The sequence below is a fragment of the Megachile rotundata genome, chromosome 16 (genome assembly GCF_050947335.1).
Source record: "Megachile rotundata isolate GNS110a chromosome 16, iyMegRotu1, whole genome shotgun sequence".
NCBI classification, from domain to species: Eukaryota; Metazoa; Arthropoda; class Insecta; order Hymenoptera; family Megachilidae; genus Megachile; species Megachile rotundata.
In genome coordinates, this window is record NC_134998.1 from 11,121,899 (window position 1) to 11,147,672 (window position 25,774).

The 25,774-nt window shown below is 39.9% G+C and overlaps 1 protein-coding gene across 3 annotated transcripts in view; it reads left to right on the plus strand.

Moving 5' to 3' along the window:
* foxo (forkhead box, sub-group O) overlaps nucleotides 1-25,774 on the plus strand; it is a 157,651-nt gene that overhangs the window by 91,796 nt on the left and 40,081 nt on the right. Inside the window, exons 1-7 of one of the 3 annotated variants that reach the window (XR_013041156.1) lie at nucleotides 2,741-2,762; nucleotides 20,739-20,863; nucleotides 21,312-21,506; nucleotides 21,607-21,722; nucleotides 21,844-22,073; nucleotides 22,778-23,116; nucleotides 23,222-23,548. Coding sequence is in view for 1 of the 3 variants with exons in the window: in XM_012289888.2 (XP_012145278.1) it covers nucleotides 20,739-20,863; nucleotides 21,312-21,506; nucleotides 21,607-21,722; nucleotides 21,844-22,073; nucleotides 22,778-23,116; nucleotides 23,222-23,446 (1,230 nt within the window). In the remaining 2 variants the exon portion in view is untranslated. Of the gene's footprint in view, nucleotides 1-2,740; nucleotides 2,763-20,738; nucleotides 20,864-21,311; nucleotides 21,507-21,606; nucleotides 21,723-21,843; nucleotides 22,074-22,777; nucleotides 23,117-23,221; nucleotides 24,564-25,774 lie in introns of those variants that run through there. The other 2 variants (XR_001096563.2, XM_012289888.2) reach the window with 2 other exon arrangements.

The window sequence follows — 25,774 nt, forward strand, 5'->3', positions numbered from 1 at the left end:
AAAAATGAAGTGAAACAGTTGTAAGGAGAGAATGAAACGGGCAAGTGGATCAAGCGAGGGAGAAGAGGTATGGGGGGAGTAGGAGATTTCGGGACACAGTTACCAATCGGCAAAGACGACTGAACTCTTTAAATCACGGTCACCGTGGTCTCGTCGAATTTGGGATTCAAATGTAGCCGCCCGTCTCTCGTTCCAACACCTCAACGCGGCCGGATTTCGATCTCTTATCCCGTTCGTTCCTCTTCCACCCTGCTTCTCATTTCTCAACCTCGCTCATCCTCTCGTATCTCCATCGGCGACTTCGTGGAGACCGTGAGACTGCCTCTTATTCCCTCGTACGTTCGAGTTAAGACCGTTTCTTCGATCTGTATGTGTACGGTAGTAATCGTATGCGTGTGTACGAGGCCCGGCTTAAATAAGTCGGACTTTGAGGTTCTTATTTGGGTTCGTTTTAGAAATACTTTAATTGATACTTATTTATGGACCACGAAAAACGTTCTAATGTAAGGTACTCTAACTATGAATTAACATAATTTAACTTAATTGTGTCTGCCTGAATTTTGGCAAACCTAACCTTAGTTCAATCTATGTAATTTAAACCTGATCCTTGATGACCTTATAACCTGAATCTGATCTAACCTCTCCTAAATTATGTCGTGACCTAACCACAACTTTACTACCTGACGTAATCTAACTAATACCGTAACCTAACCAATAACATAACCTAAACAATACCGTAACCTAACTAATAACTTAACTAATACCGTAACCTAACTAAGACCATAACCTAACTAATACCATAACCTAACCAATACCGTAACCTAACTAATACCATAACCTAATACCGTAACCTAACTAACACCATAACCTAACCAATAACATAACCTAACTAATACCGTAACCTAACTAATACCATAACCTAACTAATACCATAACCTAACTAATACCGTAATCTAATACCGTAACCCAACCTAACCATAAAAGACTTCAGACCAGGTATGTACAGTACATACACAAGTCTGCGGACGTATATAGGAAGAGGTTGACGATCACTGGTCCAAGGGGTCGAAAAGAAGTGGGCGGGGGAGGTTGGTCGGAGTACAGAGGGGTCGACGATGGTACGAATAGTATGGTTGGTCTGCGCGCTCACATCGAGAAACCACTACTGCACAGTCGGCCGTGTCGACGCCGCCGCCGCCGCCGCGACGCCCGGCGCCGCCAGACTTTGGGTTTCAGATTAATGGATCATTTTTCTTCCCTCGACTCGACTCGACGCTCACCTACCAGTCTGCGAGCTCACCCCTACGACCACCTTCCTGCACCTTCGAAACTTCCATCTTCCGCTCGCGTCCCCCTCCATGTCACCCCGTTTCCTTCGATTTTGAATTTGACCCGCGATCGCTTCTGTCATTCTGTACTTTTTAGTTCACTTCATTTTTGTCGAGGACTTCACCTCAAGTACTGAGGAAGTGTATTAGTATTTTATCTTTGGGACTACTTCTGAGGAAGTACTGTGTAGTATTTTATGTTTGGGTATCGATAGAGTCGTGGTACTCTACGACTACTCCTGAGGAGATGTACTGCCTAGTACTTTATGTCTGAGTATAATAAGCCTACTATTTTACAGTAGTATGTACGATAAGAGTTCAATAGTGCACTACGATTACTACTTTACAGTAGTACTGTGCCGTTCAATTCTATTTGTGATAACTCAATCAATTTTTGTAAATTGATAAAAATTCAGGAACTAATTGGTGGAGTGTATAGAGTTCGACGAGTAGAACAGATTGATGTACAATATGTCATGGATTATTGTGTTAATTGTACAAGAAATGGACGTAGAGCACCCGGCATAGTCGGTTCGGTGGCCGGCATAGTCGGTTCAGTGACGCATAGTCCATTCAATGACAAGTATAGTCACTTTACAGTCCCTTTTAAAAAGTTTCCAAAATATTTCAAGATTATTTTCAGTCTCCTTGTTGGAATACACTTGTAATATATCTTAAATGAAAAATATATTTATATAATCAGATATGAAACATGATTTTAGTATTACAATTAGCAACGTCGTTTTAAAATTGCGTTCCCAGAATCCCATTTTCTAAAATTCAAAATTGTATGAAACTGTTCTAAAACTCGCAGGGACTGTGGAAGATAAAATGGAAAGAAAAATTTGTTAGAATCGAAGTAGCCAGTTAATTCGAGTTAGTGCGTCCCGGAAAGCGTGCCCGAAGTGGCTGTTATTTTGCGAGCATTACCACGTCTCGTTGCCGGGGATATTTCCCTAGTAAATCCCTGCTGAAGTCGGTTGGCCGGCTCGTAAGAAGCGCGGTACATCGGTACGCGTTGGGAGAGGGCGGATGAAGTATCGTTTCGGATGCTCGAAAGACCAAGTGGCTTACAAATCGTGAATTTCCGCCGCACCGGCAGCGTTTCCGTGCTGTGTTCGTCATCGTGGAATCACGATAGAGGACCAAGGGAATTTGAAAATTTCCATTCGGTTCGATCGTGTCGAAAAACTTCCTCGATCTAAACCTTCCTCAAACTTTTCTCCTTCCGACTATAAATTATATTATCTCAACATTTTAATTCTGAATTAAATTTGCTGAATCGGACATTTAAGAATTTTTTCGAAAATTTGATAAATAGACAGATTGAATTTGTGTCTACTTTGGTTATTATATTGTCATTTTATTTCTGTTTCAGGTAAGCCATTTTGTTCAAGAAACTTGCTCTAAAATTCAAGATGGCCGCTATGCGTTGTAAGTACACTGGTTTCCCGTAAAACATTAAACAGTTCTTTACCGCACAATAGTTAACTTTTACACTAATTACCTAGGTAAAATTATTACGAACATCTTTCTTTTGTATTTTATTTATAAATTATTTTAATTTCGTTTATTACGTATTCTTTAATATTGCATTAGAAATGTATAAATCATTTTTTATTAACGAACCCCTGATCAAAGCATTATCAACGTATTTCAATCTTTCTGGCAATTATTATCCAAAACGATCGTCTATTATTATTATCACCTAATTAAATGTTATTAAACGTGACAGCAAAGCGCAGGATTATGAGCGAATCAATACATTTAATTAATAACGAAAGGTGTATATAAATACGTTCACGCGGACTATATACCGTATACGTTTTCAATTACAGACGTAATAAAATAACAACAAATTGAACAACTTGAACGCTGCAAATCGTTTATCATGCAAATGATCAATATCAGTTTACATCGATCATGGCTTCGGTACTCGATTAACGCTTTTATGGCCACCCGTTTTATCGCCGTGATTGTGTATTCTACTTTGTATCGAAATTAAGTCTACTGGTTAGGTTATTTCTACGCTTTGTAACTCCACGCGTTGTATTTCCACGCTGTGTAATTTCACGCGCTGTATTTTCACGCTTTGCAACTCCACGCGTGGAATTGTCACGCGTTGAATTACCAAGCGTGGAATTACCATGCGTGGAATTATTACGTGTTGAATTACCACGCGTGGAATTATCAAGCGTTGAACTACCACGCGAGGAATTATCAAGCGTTGAATTACCACGCGTGGAATCGTCACGCGTGAAATTACCACGCGTCGAATTACCAAGCGTCGAATTACCACGCGTGGAATTATCAAGCATTGAATTACCACGCGTGGAATTATCAAGCGTTAAATTACCCCGCGTGGAATCATCACGCCTTCAATTACCATTTTCCATACTTCCACTTGCCCTGAATCGCTACTCGCTATATAGCCTCGCTTTATTTCCCCACGCGCTATACAACCTCGTGCTATATTGCCAAAATACCACTCATCCGAAAATTCGTCAAAACTTCCAAATTACACACAGGTCCTATTTTACACCAAGTACGTAATTTTCCAAAAATATAAAAGAACAATAATTATTAAATAATCGACTAGAATTTAAAGAAATTCGGATGCTGATTCGCAAACTTGCGCTCCGCATGAATTTTTCTCGTGGGTCTTATACGCGTTTGATGGTTCTCTGAATCGAGTCGTCGCTCCCTTGTCTTTCGATACTTTTACGACGTCAATTTGACGTCGCCTCCGAATCTCCGTCGAGAAAAACGGAGATGGGTCGACGCGACCACCATCGAGACTTTCGAGGGTTACATTTACGACACGAATGTCTACGTCCCTGGAATTTTTAAGAGACATCGTGGGAAAAGCCTGTGACATAATTAAAATTAATTATACTTCGATGCTCTTAGCACGTATCAAACTATGGATCACTATCTTAGTAGCACGTGCTTCGCTAGGCAGGGGACCGTTGAGTCCGATTAATTCTCCTACGCGGTAATATTCCATTAATCCACCGGTAAACGTTGCATCGTTATCGAAGACACACCGATAACGCTATCGTTAATTACACAATACCGGAATGTGCTATAACTTTTCGTTACATGTCGAATCCAAGTATATTGCAAGTAGTATTCGATCTTACAAAGCGTGGAAATATAGCGGGGAGAAATTATACAGCGTTGAAATATAGCACGTGGTATTATACAGCGTGGAAATACAACGCTTGATAATTCCACGCGTGGTAGTTCAACACGTGACAATTCCACGCGTGGTAATTTAACGCTTGATAATTTAATACGTGATAATTCAACGCGTGACAATTCCACGCGTGGTAATTCGACGCTTGATAATTCCACGCGTGGTAATTCAATGCGTGACAATTCCACGCGTGGTAATTCGACGCTTGATAATTCCACGTGTGGTAATTCAACGCGTGACAATTCCACGCGTGGTAATTCGACGCTTGATAATTCCACGCGTGGTAATTCAACGCGTGACAATTCCACGCGTGGTAATTCGACGCTTGATAATTCCACGCGTGGTAATTCAACGCGTGACAATTCCACGCGTGGTAATTCAACGCTAGATAATTCACTGCGTAGTAATTCAACGTGTGACAATTCCACGCGTGGTAATTCATCACGTGACAATTCCACGCGTGATAATTCAACGCGTGACAATTCCACGCGTGGTAATTCGACGCATGGTAATTCGATGCGTGGTAATTTGACACTTCATAATTCAACGCGTGGTAATTAAACGCTTTACAATTCAACGAATGGTAATTCAATACTCGATCATTCACGACGTGATAATTGAACGCATTCAATGCTTGATAATTCAACGTTGGGTAATTCAACGCTTGATAATTGAACGCGAGTTATAGACTCTGTACCCTATACCTAACTATATAATTTCAGTTATTCCTAATTGAAAATCCACGATCAAGTCAGCACCGATAAAGATCTCCACATGCCGACCCTGATTAGAGTTTCCAGAAATCGACGACCGTCAAGATGGCCGTCGTTTCAACAGGCAAGTGGGTTAGCGAAACTCTGAATCCGTAACCTTCTTTTTACGTCTCGGCCCGAAAAAGTCGGCCTCGATATCCGGTCCGGCAGCGACCGTCCGCAAACTTCGACATATCCGTCTCCAGGACGTATCTCTTTCTCTCTCTTTGGTATCCTTACCTCCGTCTGCGAACGTAGCGACAACTGTTCTCTTCGAGGTTACCCTCGCAGCAGCGCAATTATTATGCTAATACGAAGAAATAAAGTTTGGGAGTCTCGTCCTCGTCTCGCAGCTTCCATTCATTCCCCCGCCTCTCGCACCCCTTCTCACCCCTACAGCGTCCCTTTTTTTCCTACCCGCCCCCGTTTCCTTTCTTCTCTCGTTCCTCCGGCTTTGTGCGAGCTACCGTTATTATTATTAAATGGAATCTCAAGGCTGACCAACCCGGTCGATATTTATCGAACCGAATCGAGGGTTGCGTTTCCATACGTGGGTGGACCAGGCGCTGACGTCTTGTCCCTCTTTTCCTGCTTTCTGGCGACTGATGTGTCCCGCCGTTTCTCTTCGTCGTTTCTGAGTGCACTTTTGGATTGGAATTTGATGTTGAGATTCAAAAATTTTTACATATATTTCAAATTGAAAAATTCAAAAAGTCATAATGTGATCATTTAGATCTACATGAAGATATAAAAATTTTACAATTAACGTCTAATGAAATGTGCATATAAGGAGAGAGACCATTGGTACTCGAAGAGAATAAAATCAGCGAAGCAATTTGTCCCCGCTTCTTGTCTCGGTCGAGTAAGAACTCGATCCAAAAAGCATCCCTAAGCTCCACGGAGTAGAGTCGGTCTCAATTTTTCATTTTCCCCGATGGCCGGTTAAAAGTTATCTGGCGGACGTTTCCTCGGCATTTCCTCGATTCCTTTATTGCACACAACCAGTCCGTAAACTCGCCCTATCGCAGCCACGATAAAGGTCTCCCCTTTGCAATAGCCGATCTATTTTTACGCGGCAGATCCAGCACGCTTATCGCGAAAACACTAAATCGGTTGTTCGCCGACATAAGCGTTTCCCCGATCTCGCTCGTGGCTGCCTTCGATTCGCCATCTCGACCGATCAATTAACGCTCCACGATACTTTTTTCCGTCCTATGGGGATGACAATTAATGCCTCGCGCCTCCGGAAGAGGACCCGTACGTGACTCGAGCAATCAGCCCCTAGATTGCTCTCCGCCAAAAAAACTATCGACCTGATGGCTGATCTCTTAATTTGCGACGTTTTTGCGGACGAAGGGTCGAGAATCAGAGGGGGTTGAAAGGGCAGGGGATTTTCGGAAACCCTGGAGCGATTTCTTTATCGCGATGTGAAGAATAAACTCATGAAGGTTCCTTCTAGAGCAGATATAACGCGTGACAAATCCACGCGTGGTAGTTCAATGCGTGACAATTCCACGCGTGGTAATTCAACGCTTGATAATTCAATGCGTGACAATTCCACGCGTGGTAATTCAATGCTTGATAATTCCACGCGTGGTAATTCAATGCTTGATAATTCCACGCGTGGTAATTCAACGCGTGACAATTCCACGCGTGGTAATTCGACGCGTGACAATTCCACGCGTGGTAATTCGACGCTTGGTGATTCGACGCGTGGTAATTCGACGCGTGACAATTCCACGCGTGGTAATTCGACGCTTGGTAATTCGACGCGTGACAATTCCACGCGTGGTAATTCGACGCTTGGTGATTCGACGCGTGGTAATTCGACGCGTGACAATTCCACGCGTGGTAATTCGACGCTTGGTAATTCGACGCGTGACAATTCCACGCGTGGTAATTCGACGCTTGGTAATTCGACGCGTGACAATTCCACGCGTGGTAATTCGACGCTTGGTAATTCGACGCGTGACAATTCCACACGTGGTAATTCGACGCTTGGTGATTCGGCGCGTGGTAATTCGACGCGTGACAATTCCACGCGTGGTAATTCGACGCGTGACAATTCCACGCGTGGTAATTCGACGCGTGGTAATTCGACGCGTGACAATTCCACGCGTGGTAATTCGACGCTTGGTGATTCGACGCGTGGTAATTCGACGCGTGGTAATTCGACGCGTGACAATTCGACGCGTGGTAATTCGCCGCTTGGTAATTCGATGCGTGACAATTCCACGCGTGGTAATTCAACGCATGACAATTCCACGCGTGGTAATTCGAGGCTTGGTAATTCGATACGTAGTAATTCGGTGCGTGGTAATTTGTCACTTCATAATTCAACGCGTGATAGTTCAACGGTTGACAATTCCACGCTTGATAATTCAACACATGGTAAATCATCGCGTGACAATTCCACGTGATTGCCTCCTTCTGCAACAAATTTGGACTTCCTAGGCAAATAAGACGTTCTAACAAAGACATAGATTTGACATGATTAGGTTTGGAAAAGATTTGTGTTGAAGGCACAGGTACACGTAACATAGCATATTTTACTAGAAGACAAAGTTCAGGTAAGTCAGGTGACCCACATGAAGAGATATACCCAAAGGGAAACAAAGAATTATCCACATCGTCAGCAGAAAGAAGAAAAACATCTGTTATCCTTTTGCCGAACCGAGCTTAAAAACCGAAGCTGTTTATGCTAGCCTTCCGTCCGCGAACGGTAATTAATAACCGCGAGCCAGAAACTGACGCGGTGCTAAGACGACGTGGCATCAACGATATAAAGAATGGTTTTCATTCTCCATGGCGTTAAGACTGAGACAAAAAAAGCCTCTTGGCGGAGGGTGGCAAATTAATTTAACCTGTGCGCTTCTTTATTCCGGCTTAAGGCTGTTCGGGGAGAACCTTGATTAAATTACCAGCGAGTTGTTATTGTAAATAAATGTACCGGAAGAGAGAGAGTTACGTGTATGGTGGATCGGTGAGTGTATCGCGAAGGTCAAATGCAAAAGGTTAGTCTGTAGGCAAATTTGATGATTAGAGTGCCTGGGGAGGACCTGGGGTTCATAGGTAGCTTGGGAGCTGGAATTTGGGGAATGTGGGTAGAGAGGGGTTTATGTGAAGTTTAGAGAGAATCTGGAGGACTGAGAGTTGAAAGAAAATGTAGGAAGGACCTGTAATGGAGGATAAGTAGCTAATTGTCAGGATGTAGCTTCATAGGTAGCTCAGCAAGTGTCAGGTGAGGCGGACTGGGTTCAGAGGTAGCTCACCAAGTGTCAGGTGAATCTGACTAGGTTCAGAGTAAACTTAGGAGGATCTGAAGATAATCTAAGGTCAATCTATGAAATCCTAGGCGTAGAGAGAGCCTAGGAGAACAACCTAGAAAGGTCGTATGTAACCTAGGTCCAGAGGTAGCCTAAGACCAACCTGTGGAAGACATATGTTCAGAAGGAGTTTAGGACTCTAGGAACCACCTATGAACAACTTATGGAACCTATCTCTGGAAAGAGTCTAGGAACCACCTAGGGAGAACCTATGTAACCTAGGTCCAGAGGTAGCATTGAAGTAGTCTAGGATCAACCTGCAGAGGACCTATGTTCAGAAGGAGTTTAGGACTCTAGGAACCACCTATGAGGAACTTATGGAACCTAACTTCGAAAGGAGTCTAGAGACCACCTAGAGAGAACCTATATAACCTAGATCCACAAAAAAATATGACATAAATCTTTAACCAAAACTATTAGCAATACAATCCACCAAAACCTTAAAATCCTTAATCGTGTCCATAAACACAGTTTGTCAAAGGCTCACAGTTTCCTGTCCCAATTTTTTCCCAGCATCTTGTCCTTATTAGTTTTCGGATATCCGTATCTGTGCCAGATTCCAGAGCGAAGTAGTTCGACAGAGATACACAGCGATAGGGGTGATAGCCATGGTAGGGGGTGGTATAATCGAAAAAATGCGATATCTTCGGGGCCGATGTGATTTTCTTCCCGACGTCTCGTCTCGGCAAATGAAATTTCCTGCATCGAACCCGAGTTCCGAGAGCAACGAAACGAGGAGGAGAGAAATCGTTATCAATGGTGTCAGGGTCCCGTGGCTCGTTTTGACGGAGAATTACCCAAATATACGATCGAATCGTTTGATCGCCGCCAGTTGTAATCGATACTTGTAATCTCTTGTCTTCGTGTTGGTTAATTGTTATCGCTACTCACTGACGCTGGGTAACGAATCGGTTACAGTTAGAATTGATAAGACGATCAGGGATTAAATTTCGATAGTTTTTCTATCGAATTTCACAATATCTTACACTATTCTGTATTCTCATACAGCGTATACACTGTTAAAAAAATGCAGCATTACGGTTAAAAAGATATAGCGTTACGGTTTCGAATTAAATGCACTCACGTAACGTGAGTTCTTGATTTTTTTTATTGGGTATGTGGACATTCTTGAAGTTGATATAAATAATCAGAAAAGCAGCAGAAATGTAATGGATACGTTAGAGAAAATTTATACCTGAGTTAGAGAAACTAGATTACCTCATTCGGTTAGATAGCGGTCACTTATGAAGCGTTCATCGACGAACACTACATTATTACTGCACTAGAGAAATTATAAAGGATTATGTAGGTAATGATCACTTGTCAGGCGGTTATTTACCCCTCAAGCACTGTCTTAAAGAAACATCATCACTGTCTTAAAGAAACTTTAGAACATTATCTTGTTCGGTTAGATGACGGTCACTAATCAAGCGGTCATCGGGAAGCAGTGCATCAATACTGCACTGGAGAAACTATAGAGGATTATGTAGGTAATGATCACTTATCAAGCGGTTATTTATCCCTCAAGCACTGCATCATTACTGTCTTAGAGAAACTTCAGAACATTATCTTGTTCAGTTAGATAACGGTCATTTATCAAGCAGTCTTCGATCCAGCAAGCACTGCATCATTACTATACTAAAGAAACTATAAGGGATTATGTTATTCAGTTAGATAATGGTCACTTATGAAGCGGTTAATTATTCGTCAAGCTCTGCATCATCCTCAGAGAAATTTTAGATCTTGTTCGGTTAGATGACGGTCACTAATCAAGCGGTTATCCGTTGAACACTCACGATCGATAAAGCAGCAAATAACACGAATCCCACATACGTCACATAAGAACACGCGAACATTACGAAACACCAAATATATTTTTAGAGCCCATAATCCTCCATCCATCAGAGATATGCATTCGCATTAAGGTGAACATAATAATTAGTAATTTTTGACGAGATCTAATTCTGACGATTAATAATCACTGAGCCAGATTTTGTTCAGACGTAATCTCCAGTCATTAATCAGATTTGGCGAACTCTAACGTGGCATTCGCGTGCCTAGACGATCTCGTTCCAGATGCCTTAATTCACCGGAACACAGCCAGGTCACCGAGTTAACATTCTCGGACAAGCCGGGTCCACGATTTTTCCTCCGCGGGCAATTAAGCATTTCAAGAACAGTCTGATCCTGGAAGATGTTGGTCCAGGCACCGCGACGCCGTGTGGGCGTCGGGGGCATTCATCATGCCCTCGCGTGAATTACCACCGCTCTCAACCTGACCTAAGGAATTCCCGAAGGAGAAACTTGTCGATGGGTGGGGATCCGAAACGGATGTCCAAAGATCCTGCTTCCTCCTATGCTTCATCTTCCGCCCATCCTCTTCGCGGTTTCTTTCGTGTTTTCATTTAGATCAGGGTCAACGATCCCCGGCGACTTGTTACCTCGAAAATCGTGTGTTCATTGATTTTGAAAAGTGGTCGAATTTGCATTTGAAACGCTTTTGAGATTCTGATGGCTCTGGGGTGGTTTGATGGATACGAGGATCCGTCTCGGTTTCGGTGCCCCGTCTATCGCTTCCGATGCTATCTTTCCGATTCAGTCTTTTGTGCCGATTTTTGCGCAACGTTCGCATCATTCGTCATCGATGTTGCAGGATCAGATATTTAGGACGTCTAGCAGTATTTGAAACAGATATTTTTCACTAATAATCGAGGTGTTCGAACTGACAAATTGAAGGAGGCGTATCAATTAGAAAGCAGACGTTTTGGAAAAGGACGATTCGTTATTTGATCCAGGGTCAGTCACTCGGGGACAGTGACGAATAATGGATATTCTGTCGGCGATGGAGAGGAAGGAAGGAAGGAAAAGAGAAGTGGATGGAGGTCTCCGCGATAAATTCGAGCTATATTTTTCACGGCGGTACCATCGCGCTTCCATGTCCTCATAACCGGCACAAATTGCGCAAAAATACTAGCACGTATAAATTGTGGGGAAATCGGCGTACCGCCGACAGTCCGGAACTCCCTGATCTAATTTCAGCGAAAGCCTTTTCCACTTCTGACCGACGTCTTCCCCTGTGTCTCCATATTTATTTTAAATAATTCCAACCTAAATCCACCCTCGTATCTCCTATAATCTCTGACAAATTCTTGTGTAAAAGTTCCATAAAGTCGGATAGCAAAAGCTGCGATCAATTATATCTGCGCCTACGATAAACTTCTGAACTTTCCTGGAGATCCGTGCAACTCTTTTCTATTTGCCGATATTTCAGCCACGATAAAGAGACCGGGGCAAGGTCTGGACTGGCCGAGTCGATAAAGGAATCTATTACCGCAACCACCGAGAAGGGGGACCTCCGAATTTTTCAGCTTCCGCGAGATTACAATATAGTGTTTCTTTATCTGACGGCAAAACCGCTGGATGGCTTTCCTTGCCCGGAAGATTTGTGACCGTATGGGACTTGGAAGCAACATCGCTGACGCTGACTCTTCGCGTGTTAATATTAATTAACCCTGTCTGACGTTGTCCGTGCGCGATTTATGTGGTGGCCACCCGGAAGAAATGCCTGGATTTGAAATAAGTTGGCCCGCGTTACCGGTTGCATATTACATTTCAACTTAAACCATGGAGATATATGATGACATTCGGTAGCTATATTAGTCAGAAATATTAATAGTCATGCCAGTGGTTGCAATAGTATCAAGGACCATAAGTATTAATAATAGTACTAGTATACTAAAAAAAAACACAAGAAATGTAATTGATATATTAGAGAAAATGTCTACCTAAGTTAGAGAAGTTCACCTCGTTCGGTTAGATGACGGTCACTTATCAAGCGGTCATCGACAAACACTACATTATTACTGCACTAGAGAAATTATAAAGAATTATTGTAGGTAATGATCACTTATCGAGCGGTTAGTTATTCTTCAATCACTGCATCATCACTGTCTTAGAGAAACTTTAGAACATTATCTTGTTCGATTAGGTAGCGGTCACTTATGAAGCGGTCATCGACAAGCACTGCATTATTATTGCACTAGAGAAATTATAAAGGATTATGTAGGTAATGATCACTTATCAAGCGGTCATTTATCCTTCAATCGCTGCATCATCACGGTCTTGGAGAAACTTTAGAACATTATCTTGTTCGATTAGGTAACGGTCACTTATCAAGCGGTCATCGATTCAGCAAGCACTGCATCATTGCTATACTAAAGAAACTATAAAGGATTATGTTATTCAATTAGATAATGGTCACTTATGAAGCGGTTATTTATCTCGTTCGGTTGGATGACGGTCACTTATCAAGCGGTCATATCAAGCAGTCTTAACTCCCCATCAACATCACCCGTTTATAAAAAAAACATGAATTTGTTGTTAAAAACTTAACCTAACAATTCTGAAGGATGAAACCTCGCAGACCATGTTTGGGTCGAACGCCAAATTATATCGCGGAAGTGCACCGGAAATGCAACGGGATAATTCTGCGACAAAGAAGTTGGGTTAATTCAGCCGGAGTCTCGGTGAAGCGGATTCGAGCCGACTGCAAGCACTCAAATCAGAAATCCAGACTGGCAGCCAAATGCTAGATCGAACGTTCAATTCGGAACTGGCATGAGGTAGCAGGAAGAGGTAGAAAAATGAACAGCTAGGAATAAGAAGAACAGGTCACTGAGAGTCAGAAGGGGAAAGGTCGAGGGCTGAAGAGAGAGAGGTGAAGGAGGACATAAGGGAGAAACAATGAGCCAATTCGCTAATCCCGATTTCCGATCGCGTTCGACGATTCGCATATTTAAGTTAACAGCTGCAATCAGTTTCCTCTCCATTTCCTTACTTTCAGATAGCGAAGGATATTGCCGTGTTCGACTCCGCGACATCAAATTCTGATTCGCTTTTCTAAGTTACTGCGTTTCTTCACTGGTTATTCATTGTTCGATCGTCTGCTTTTTATAATTTCATTTGGATATTAATAGTTTCGATTGGATGCTGAAGAAATGAAGATAAGATGTGATGTGTCCTTCGAAATGTGGTTATAGCTCGACTAGCCTTTCAAATATCGAAACAATATTTTGACAGCATATTCTGGGAGCTATTACCCTGAGAACAGATACATAAATCCAGATCTTTCTACTAAAAAAACTGGAGTTCTCTTTAATATCATAAATGACTTAGCAGCTGTAAGGAGTAAAGTGCCTATGAACATATGACTATAACTCAGCTATTATTTCGAATTTCGACACAATATTTTAACGACAAATTCTTGAACCATTCTTCAAAAATGTGTAAACAAATTAACATTATACTACCAAGTAGATTAACATACCCTTTTCAAGAAACAAATGTAATTTAACAATACTCCCTGCGACGCTTCACAAAATTTTACAAAATTGCTTAATTGCAAAAATCGTGTGAAATCTGGTAACGATTTAATATAGATTGGCATATCATCAGTCGGTACGGTATTTCATAACAAAGGAAGACGCAAGAATCTTCGGCAAGCAAGTTAAGCTCGATCGATTCCGCTTCGATCCAGCAAATGCTTTTTACGAAATTGACCTCGTCGATGGAATTGAATTAATGTGTACCGAGATGTTCGTGCAGATTGTTGGGATGGTCTTGTTGGTAGCCTTGGCCGATCGCTTGTCGGCCGCTATCTAATTACCTTAGAGCATAAACGTCGCTGACACAAAGCGACGGTAAAAACCATACAGGTATCAATATGGTTAATATCGTTGGCATGATGCACTCCCGATAGATAAAAGCTAGTTTGCTTTATACAGTGAAGTTCAGAGAGAAACGGATTAAGTGTTCCTCTTTAACCCCTCTGTCATATATGGCTCTATTAGAGACAGAATATAGGAACAAAATGCGGAGGATATATTTTTATAAACTATGCATGTACGTGCTTTTGTTAAATGTGGAATCAGGTGCATTCTCGTTATATTGCCGTGGAGTTGAAATTACTGTGTGCATCGAGGAGATGAATGTGGGTTTACGAAGAGGTGGATGTGGATTCCAAAGAGGTGAATGTGGATGTACAAGTCTATAAAATGGACATGTGGATAAATAACTGTTGAATGTGGGTCTACAAAGAGGTGGATGTGGATTCTAAAGAGGTGAATGTGGATGTACAAGTCTGTAAAATGGAGATGTGGATAAATGACTATTGGATGTGGGTCTACAAAGAGGTGGATGTGGATGTGGATCTACAGAGTCTATAAAAAGAGATGTGGATAAGTGGGTATTGGATGTGGGTCTACAAAGAGGTGGATGTGGATTCTAAAGAGGTGAATGTGGGTGTATAAGTCTATAAAATGGAGATGTGGATAAATAACTATTGGATGTGGGTCTACAAAGAGGTGGATGTGGATTCTAAAGAAGCGAATGTGGATGTACAAGTCTATAAAATGGAGATGTGGATAAATGACTATTGGATGTGGGTCTACAAAGAGCTGGATGTGGATGTGGAGCTACAGAGTCTACAAAATGGATCTGAGGATAAATGAGTATAGGATGTGGGTCTGCAAATAGGTGGGTGGATCCACAAAGAGGTGGATGTCGATGTCCAAAGTCTACAAAATGGATCTGAGGATAAATGAGTACCGTAACATTTATAACACCAAATTTGGAAATATTTCAAACTTGATCCCCCTCCAATAGTTTCGTCACTTCCCAAAATAATTTAACACTCTAGATACATGATAAAATATTTTGCTTATCAAGAAACCGCTAGTGTCCACTTCCTCGTAGAGAAATACGCAAAGGATGAAGAGACAAGACAAAAACCACATCCTTCATAACAAAAATAAGTCTACTTCCTTCCGTCCGCGGTGTGCTAATCAACATATCCTAATTCCTAATCACCTTCATATTTGTTCTAAAAACAACTACAATAAAAATAAGTGTTAATCCCTGAAAATTATCAGTGTGTCTAGGAATAACGTTCGAATCCCATGAATATTGCCGGCAAACCGAAACGTGACACGATTATAAGACCGAGTGGTGCACGACACTGTATGCTCGTAGCATGATTTAAAAATGAATTCGATGACAGTGAATCGATCGCCGAAGTGGCTCACGTGCGAATGAAAAATTAAAACGTTCGTGTCAGATTTGACTAACGGTCGTGGTTTATTATTCAAATCGGAGCATGTCTTGACTGTTGCCATTGCGAATTCCCTCTGATGAATCGTGTCAAAAAAAGATCGAACAACGTGAAACTTCTAAATAATAGAAGCACGTAATTCCTCCATATTCGAGACAGAGAATTAACTTAACGATCCACTTCGAATAGTAAGAGTGATCTTTCAACTTTAATTCGTATTATCGATTCAGAATGTCTTTTTTAGGTTAGGTTAGCTTCACTTTTTCCGGGACAGTTATTGTCAAGGGTCTGGAAAGATAGATGTGGGAGTACTTTTGGTTTAGATATTTAGGTATGAGGATCTAGACTTCTGAAAAGTCTAGATGTCATAGTATGTATAGACTTGTCAAAGTATGTATAAATTTCATAGTTAAATGCCTAATATTGATTTAACGCAACCATTAATTCGAGCAGATTACGTCAGAAGGAAGCATGTTCGCACTCTCCTCGGAACCACAGACTTTCGAGTCTTCTTATCGTCGGAAGATAGTGGACGTCCATGGCGAGACTAGTATATGCCCCATAAATTGCCCGTTATGTAGTCTGTTCGAGAGCGAGATAACTCCAGCTTCCTTCACCATTTTCTGATCGCTAGCGCTTCTCAAAATGGCGGAGCGACGGCAGTGCAAATTACATTACTGCTTACATTTTTACTTTTTTGAGTATAATTTACATCCCATTAAATTTTTAGGAGTTCACAAAATGTACCAGAAAATGTATCTCAATAGAGTAACTGTTGAAACATTTTTTAGTATATGAACCAAGTATGAATGTCTTTGTTTAATAATTTACTTCGTACAAAATTTTATGAAAGACCTCAAAATGTATCTTAATAGAGTAATTGTTGGAACATTTTTTAATATATGAACCAAGTATGAATGCCTTTGTTTAATAATTTACTTCATACAAAATTTCATGAAGGACCTCAAAATGTACCAGAAAATGTATCTTAATAGAGTAACTGTTGGAACATTTTTTAATATATGAACCAAGTATGAATGTCTTTGTTTAATAATTTACTTCGTACAAAATTTTATGAAAGACCTCAAAATGTATCTTAATAGAGTAACTGTTGAAACATTTTTTAATATATGAACCAAGTATGAATGTCTTTGTTTAATAATTTACTTCGTACAAAATTTTATGAAAAATCACAAAATGTATCTTAATAGAGTAACTGTTGAAACATTTTTTAATATATGAACCAAGTATGAATGTCTTCGTTTAATAATTTACTTCGTACAAAATTTTATGAAAGACCTCAAAATGTACCAAAAACCTTGATAGACAACTTGACCATCTTTTTACATAAATTAAATATGAAAGTGCTAGACAAATATATGAGATTGCAAAATAAATATGAGACTGTTAATAAATATGAGTGAGGACCAGAAATAAAAAATCTTGATGAACCAAGTATGAATGTCCCTGTTTAATAATTTGCTTCATACAAAATTTTGTGAAAGACCTCAAAATGTACGAAAAATCTTGGTGAACCAGTTGACCATCTTTTTACGTGAACTAAATAAATATGAAAGTGTTAGGTTAATATGAGAGTGTAAGGTAAATATGAGACTGTTAATAAATATCAGTGTGGACCAGAAATAAAAAATCTTGATGAACCAAGTATGAATGTCCCTGTTTAATAATTTACTTCGTACAAAATTTTATGAAAGACCTCAAAATGTACCAAAAATCTTGGTGAACCAGTTGACCATCTTTTTACGTGAACTAAATAAATATGAAGTGTTAGGTTAATATGAGAGTGTAAGGTAAATATGAGAGTGTTAATAAATATCAGTGTGGACCAGAAATAAAAAATCTTGATGAACCAAGTATATATGAATGTCCCTGTTTAATAATTTGCTTCATACAAAATTTTATGAAAAACGTCAAAATGTACCAAAAATCTTGGTGAACCAGTTGACCATCTTTTTACGTGAACTGAATAAATATGAAGTGTTAGGTTAATATGAGAGTGTAAGGTAAATATGAGAATGTTAATAAATATGAGTGAAACCAGAAATAAAAAATCTTGATGAACCAAGTATATATGAATGTCCCTGTTTAATAATTTACTTCTTACAAAATTTTATGAAAGACCTCAAAATGTACGAAAAATCTTGGTGAACCAGTTGACCATCTTTTTACGTGAACTGAATAAATATGAAGTGTTAGGTTAATATGAGAGTGTAAGATAAATATGATAGTGTAAATAAATACGAGTGAAGAGCAGAAATACAGAAATCATGTGATAAGCAATAAGCAAGGAAATAGTCCGAACACCCTCACCGATGTAGTCGATTTAAAAATCGGAATGACGGCGCCAAAAATGTCTTCATCGAAGTGTAGAGTCGATAAAGGAGGGGAAATGATAGGGCTGTAAAGCTGGCGTTGTATAGCGACGACTGGAATAGCTGGATCACCATCGTGAAAACCTACGGGGTCTGTCACGAAGCGAAAGGCAAAAGGAATCGTCGATGCGAATCGATCGTAAAAGCATCCTCATCAGTAATCGCGATACCGCCTTGTCGATAAGTACTTTAGCTACCCCCGGGGCTGCACGTTTCGACGTGTTCGGGGCGAAACTATCGGTCAACTTTTAAGGATACCGTCCGCAGTAAAAGCCCGTGGAAACACCGTGGCGATAGTAAAAGTAATGAGCTGCACCGTTTGCAGATTTATTCGTCGTGTGATGAACGGCTCAGAACGAGACACTCGGGTAAGATCGTTTTATCGTGACCGGAAGCGATGAGGTACTTCCGACCGAGTATAATAGCGTAAACTGTCGATCGAATGCTCTTACAAAATGGAGAGGTTAATTGTTTACTTATTTATAGCAAGAAACGAAGTCCGTATCAGAAACAGGATCACTTTTCAAATTATTCCACATGGAAAAGTTTCTCGGACATAATCCCGAAAGATTTAGGGACATTTTCGAGATTCCTCAAGCATTCAACGGTCCGTTGAAGATTCGAAAGTCTCGTAGAACGTTAGAAAGTCAGGGGTTAAAAAGTGTAGGTCCCAGGCTGATCGCATCAATTTCGAAAGAGTAATTCTTATTTGCCGCGGTATCGTGGCGCTCTTTCGCCTAAAAGCACTCGTTCCAACATGGCCGACGAAGACGAAAGGAAATTGTTATCGCTTCGCGACGGCACTTTCATATTAGGGTAGAAGCTTTCCGAAATTTTTGGGAGGAAGGACTCGAGCTACGATTCAATTTGCCTAATGAACAAGCCAGGGAGCAGGAACGTCTCTCTGTCTACGGGGCAACGATAAAACGCGGCTCTCTCTCATCATTCACTCTTCGAATCGATTTTGTACATGGTATAAAACGGCTCTGACAATGCAATCGTCCGTGTAGATTCCGGCACTATACCGGAATGTAAGATAGTAAAAGAGGGACCCTGTAATCAGAGTCGCGACGGAACTACCGCTATTTTTTAACGATAACCGCGAAATTTGATTTCGGTAAAATGATGAATATTTCTTTTAATTTCTTATATGGTTATTTAAAGTAGAATTGATTCGATTAAATTGATTTGTCTGTTTAATTTGTTCAGTTCACTCGTGAAATATTTATTTTCATTTATTATTTATCTACAGTTTAGTTAAGGTTCGTATAAATAAATAATTTTTGGTAGTTCTTCGTTGGGACACAGTGATGGAACTAAATAATAGATCAGACTACGTGTAATTTTTATATTATCTTCTCTTTGAATATTGCATATATTGCATATTTACTGTGCAACTTTCTGAAATTGCATTGATCTCTTCAATCTTAGCTGCAATATTTTTGGAGGCAATAAACGAAGGTTAGGTCAAGTGAATTTAGGTTATGTTGAGTTGAGATTATGTTAGGTTAGGTTTACTCAAGTTATATTAGTTTTAAGTTAGGTTAGGTTTACTGAAGTTGTGTTAGTTTTAAGTTAGATTAGGTTTAGTCAAGTTATGTTAGTTTTAAGTTAGGTTAGGTTTATTTAAGTTATGTTAGTTTTAAGTCAGGTTAGGTTTAGTCAAGTTATGCTAGTTTTAAGTTAGGTTAGGTTTACTGAAGTTGTATTAGTTTTAAGTTAGGTTAGGTTTACTCAAGTTATGTTAGTTTTAAGTTAGGTTATGCTTACTCATGTTATGTTAGTTTTAAGTTGGGTTAGTTTTACTCAAGTTATGTTAGTTTCAAGTTAGGTTAGGCTTACTCAAGTTATGTTAGTTTTAAGTTAGGTTAGCTTTACTCAAGTTGTGTTAGTTTTAGGTTAGTTTTACTGAAGTGATGTTAGCTTTAAGTTAGGTTAGGCTTACTCAAGTTATGTTAGTTTTAAGTTAGGTTGGTTTTACTTAAGTTATGTTAGTTTTAAGCTAGGTTAGGCTTACTCAAGTTATGTTAGTTTTAAGTTAGGTTGGGTTTACTCAAGTTATGTTAGTTTTAAGTTAGGTTAGATTTACTCAAGTTCTGTTAGTTTTAAGTTAGGTTAGGCTTACTCAAGTTATGTTAATGTTTAAGTTAGATTAGGTTAGCACAATTTAAGTTAGGATTATATTTATTTGTAACAGTGTTGGATTATTTTAAAGTATAATTGTGTTACTTTTAATAACATCTGAAGTTATGTTGAGGTTTAAGTTAGGTTAAGTTAATAGTATTATATTTATTCATAATAATGTTTCATTGCTTTAAAGTATAATTGTGTTACGTTTATAAGCATCTTAAATTATAGCAAGGTTCAAGTTAGATTATGTAAACTCAAGTTAAGTTACAATTATATTTATTTATAATAATGTTAGGTTATTTTAGAAGGCAGTTGTGTTACGTTTAATAACAGCTCGAGTTACGTTCTAGAATCAATACCAATAACAGAACTACTTTGACGTACACCTAATACAAAAGCATAGCCCGGCCAAATGAGATTGGCAAACCCTGCCTTAACCGATATCAGTTGCTCCGGAGTCATCATGAAATCTCAACAAGGCTCCTCTTCTTTTTGTTCGCAGAACTCCATCAGACACAACTTGTCGTTGCACAGTAGATTCATGCGTGTACAGAACGAAGGTACCGGCAAGAGTTCTTGGTGGATGATCAACCGGGACGCGAAACCTGGCAAATCGTCGCGCAGGAGGTAAGTCCTGTTTCCAACGAGAAGACGTACAGTATCGTACTACCACATCATGTGCACCTCCAATTTTTAATTCACTGCTTTCTAAAAACTAACGCGAATTAGGTAGATTGCTTGCTCGATAAATACCTGCTTTAGGGGCTCCACAGGTAAGTTGCTGCTCGAATTGTACTTCCTGTAAATTCTTTTTGCGTAAACCATTACTGAGTGAAATATTATTAAGTTTGGAATTAAATTATCAAGTTTTGGTCTTAATTTTGACTTTGTTTAAATTTGAGTTTTTAACAATTTTGGACCAAAATTGTGACCAGCTGGGTTTTTAACAATTTTGGACCGGAAAATTTGAACTTCTAAAGCTTGAAATATTGGGTGAGCATAATGGAGGTGGTAGGGTGCTGGTAGAGAGTGTAGCATAGTAGCACAAGAGTCACGGGTTTCATCGTACGCACAGGGCAATCACGATGGAAACCAGCAAATTCGACAAACGACGTAGACAGGTGAGAAAGAAGATCGAAGCTCTAAAAAATGGCGGTCTACAGCCTGACGCGACACCTAGCCCCAGCAATAGCGTGAACGAGGGATTAGATCTCTTCCCAGATAGTCCTCTTCAACCCGGCAGTGGGTTCCAGCTCTCACCTGATTTCCGGTATGTCTTTAATTTAACCCGTACACTTTCATATTTTAAGTGCCATGCAAAAAGTTTCGAGTAGGACGTTTAAAATACATTGAAACTTTTTCTATTTGAGTCCCCGAGCTTCGAGCAATGCGTCATCCGGTGGTCGGTTAAGTCCCATTCCGTCGATCCCTGGCAAACCGGAGTGGACACCGACCTACACACCTTCTTACAATCTGGAACAATTAGGTATGATGTTTGTTAACTCTTGCACACTGTTACATAACATGAAAATTTGAACTTTGACAAAATTTCCACAAGAAAGCAATGAACCATCAAATAAATTTGATCATTTTGTTTGGAAATGCAGCCGGCAGCCTTGCGGAAGCAATGAAATTGGAATCGTATCAGATGTACCAAACGTCTCCACCGAATCATCAGCAACAAACAGGTCCACCACCTTCCTATTACGAGACCCAGTACCAGAGGAGCAATAGCCTTACCACAGGGTCGTCCTCGTTCGTAATGCAGCCCACTACTCAATCAGCGAATCAGCAGAGATGCTCGATTCACGGTTTGCAACCGTGCGCCTGTCAAATGGTGAGTGAATAAAAGGGACACTGATATAAGCGCTCCCTCGTTGAAAACGGACAAAGTGAAGTTCTCTGAAAAGCTGGACTTAATTCAAGTTGGGGATTTCGCTCCGACTTTCGAGCATCGTTTCACGCGAATTTCGTTCAACGCTCCTATTTTACCGGAAACTTTCATTTTGAAACGTATTGCTGCACTTAAAATGATGTACTCTTCGAATTCTGATATTTCAAGTACTGATTAATGGGAGAGCTGATTAATTCTGGAGTACTGATCAATTTTTTTAAATTAGTCAAGTGTTTTGGATATCTGATCTATTATAATCTGGGCCTAACGTAGTCTAACGTGATCTAACCTACATTGATGAAGTATTCTAATATAACCTAATCTAACTGAATTTCATTTAATTTAATCCTTTTGAATATAAAAATGCATTGCTTCAATGTTGACTCTTAGCTCAGAGGTAGACGTTGAGGGATTCAACCCAGTCTCCCTTCTTATATACCTTCCTATATCTATTCTTATATACCTAACCCTTAACTACCTCTGAGCTATCCTAAAACAATAGTCCCTTGGTACGTTGATAACAGTCAAAAGTAGACGTTGAGGGATTCAGTCCTCCATCTCTCTTTCCACTTCACTAAACCTTGTCACTCTAACAAAGTTAACACAAATTAATCTCAAAACACTCTTTTCTGTTTCTCTAACTACAGAATTTGAGCCCAGTAGCAGGAATGTCACCATCATACCAGCAGAGCGAACCCAGTCCCACAGCGTTGGGCAACAGTCAGCAGCAGACCCTCCAATACATAATGCAAACGCAACAGCAATCGCAGCAGCAGCAACAGCAACAGCAGCAGCAACAACAGCAGCAACAGCCACAAACGGGAGCAACGGGATCCAGTCCACCTCATACACCCACACCATGCGAACCCACGCCCAGTACGATGATGGGACAGTTAATGGGCGCTCTGAACAATTCCACGCTGCTCGATGATTTGAACATCAACATCGAATCGTTGCATGGAGGATTTGACTGCAATGTTGAAGAAGTAAGTTGGGAACATTAATCAAAAAGTACTAAAGCTAGGGAAGTTAATTACAGGTAAAACTAGGTAACATGAAAGTAAGAAGTAAATTTGTGGATGACTTTCCAGGTGATCAAACACGAGCTGTCGATGGACGGAACGTTGGACTTCAACTTCCAGCAGGGCGTGATGAGCACAGCGGCGATTCAAGTGAGCGACAGCAACGTAGGACAAAATGGCGGCGTGTCGCAGAACAACGTGGTGGTCGGAACGACGGCTGGAAACGCACCCGCAGGAGTTTACGTAAGCAGCAACGCGGCGACTCCTGCTGCACCTCCCTCGTGGGTTCACTAACTCATGGAACCCCATCGCCCTCGACACACCCGTAGTCCTTGCCATCGACGTCTTTTGACGGACAAGATTATTTCTGCGCACCGTCCGAGGGACAGCTCATCGGTGAGTGAAGTTTCGTTCCTAAAGAAGCTTTGTGACTCGCACTTTTAACTCTCTGCACTGCGGAACTCCTTCGGCAATTTTGATCCGATTATCAATCGCTTCGGGGTACAAAATTGTTCACGAGCGTAGATAAGATTGCAAAAGGAATTAGATCGGTAAATGCAACATCCTGATTTTAAATCGGATGCGAAGTCGCGAGGTGGGTGCAAAGTTGCGTCATGTTCAGTGCTGTCTCTAAATGTCCATTGGTCCAGGGTTCTTTTTCTAATAGTCTGTTGATTTGCATGAACAGACTACCAATTTTCGTTTTAACAAAATTATAAAAAAGTTTATATTTATTCTTATTTAATTATTGTCGGAGGCCCGGTAGTTCCTAAAGACGGCACTGTATTTGAGGGTAAATGACGATGCATCTAAATTTGCGAATTTATTCGAACAAAATAAACGATTCGATTTTCCTTCGGTATATAAAAATATTTTTTGTTTACAAAATGGCTATTTGCTAAAGAGAAATTGAAATACCTTGATAACTACAGTTTCAATATTAATTCCTATTTGATTATCGAACCGATTTCAAACTGAAATTTTCTGCAGTTAAAGGGTTAAACATGCGAGAACGGTTAAATGTTTCATAATCATTTCTGCGTCGGAATTTTGTTCGATCACTTTTTGTATTTATGAAATGTACCGCGCTGAAAGGTTCCAGCGTATAAAATTCGCGGTGTTTCTTGATAGATGGTACAATCAAAATGAACGAAATGAATCAGTGCTATTTAACGAGTAAGGTTTCCTTATAGTATACCGTAGTAAGCATTTTTTACCGTTAAGTAGTTTGTAAGGGAACGAGTCAAATTTCAAAATTTGATTCGTTATAAAATTATAGTAATCCCTGACGTAATTGCGCCATCTATCACGATAGCTAATTAAACCGAGGACAATTCATTGTCTTTGAAAGTACGATAATTGTGCTGTTATAAATAATATAAATAGATAAAATAAAATATTAATAATATTACTTCGTGTTTCTTATCTGAAATTGACATCTTCCACGATCCACGTAATCATACTGTTTCGAAAAAATTCTGGGACTTGAAGTACGGTAACCTCTCGTTATATTGCCGAAATCTTTAGAGGAGGATTGGAGGAATTTTAAAGTTGATAATATAAAAAGTTTCTTAATTAGACAGTTTTTGAACTTAAAATAGTGAAGTGCTTCACTGAATGCGAAGTAGAAAGTTGACCATATAACGAGAGTTAATTTTTCGTGTCTTATAAATAGAAATTCAGTATTCAAAATAATTACTTTTTCCCTTTGATATTCTACAGTGAACATAATCTTATACAAATGAATGAAAAAAAGGCGGGAATTGAAAAAAGGGCGGGAACTCAGCCGAATTCAAAAAGATCGAAGCGTTCCTACAAAAACATATAAAAAAGAATTCTGCAAATATTTTAATCCCAAAAATTTGACAAATATTTTGCTATTCATGTTCGATTATGACGTTCATCGGGTAAACATGTTCTGAATAGATTAATTTTCCCGCGTATTTTTCTGCCGGAGGAATCCTGCGTGAAATCGGTTTAAAATTCGCTATTGGCCACGAGAAAAGACGGGGAAAAAGCAGTGCAAAACTCCGGTTTCGGATAATATTGATTGCCGTACACGCAAAATAATATTTGCACAGCCGTGTAATAACAATACACCACTGGTACAGTGTTTAATAAATCGTTTCGATCGTCTCGCGCGTGCCACCACATTTATGTACGAGACGGCGCGTGTATCCATCTGTTTTGGACGAAATCGATATTGACTTACCTATGCTCGATAACAGTTACATTTTCACTGACGATCGAATTGTGTCGAAAACATTTGCTTAAAAGGAAAACATCGAAACAAATGTTCCGGACTCTGATGTTCCTTGAAAAACATGTACAGATTTTAACCCCTTTAACGCGTTTCGAGGAATTATAAACGGTGGATCAATCGAAAGGGGTTAATAAAAAATGGCTGGTGAATCGTAGGAGGGTCATAAAATATATCTGACGTGAAACGGGAGACTCTTGCTATATTGCCGAACTTCTGAAAACGGCGATATAGGTAGAGCGTCTCACTACTATTCACATTAAGCTGATCTTACGAACTCTTCATCACAAACTTTGGAAATTTAAAATATCTATAAAGTTTGTAAAACTTAAAAATATTGCCTTCAACCTGACTTTGGTTAT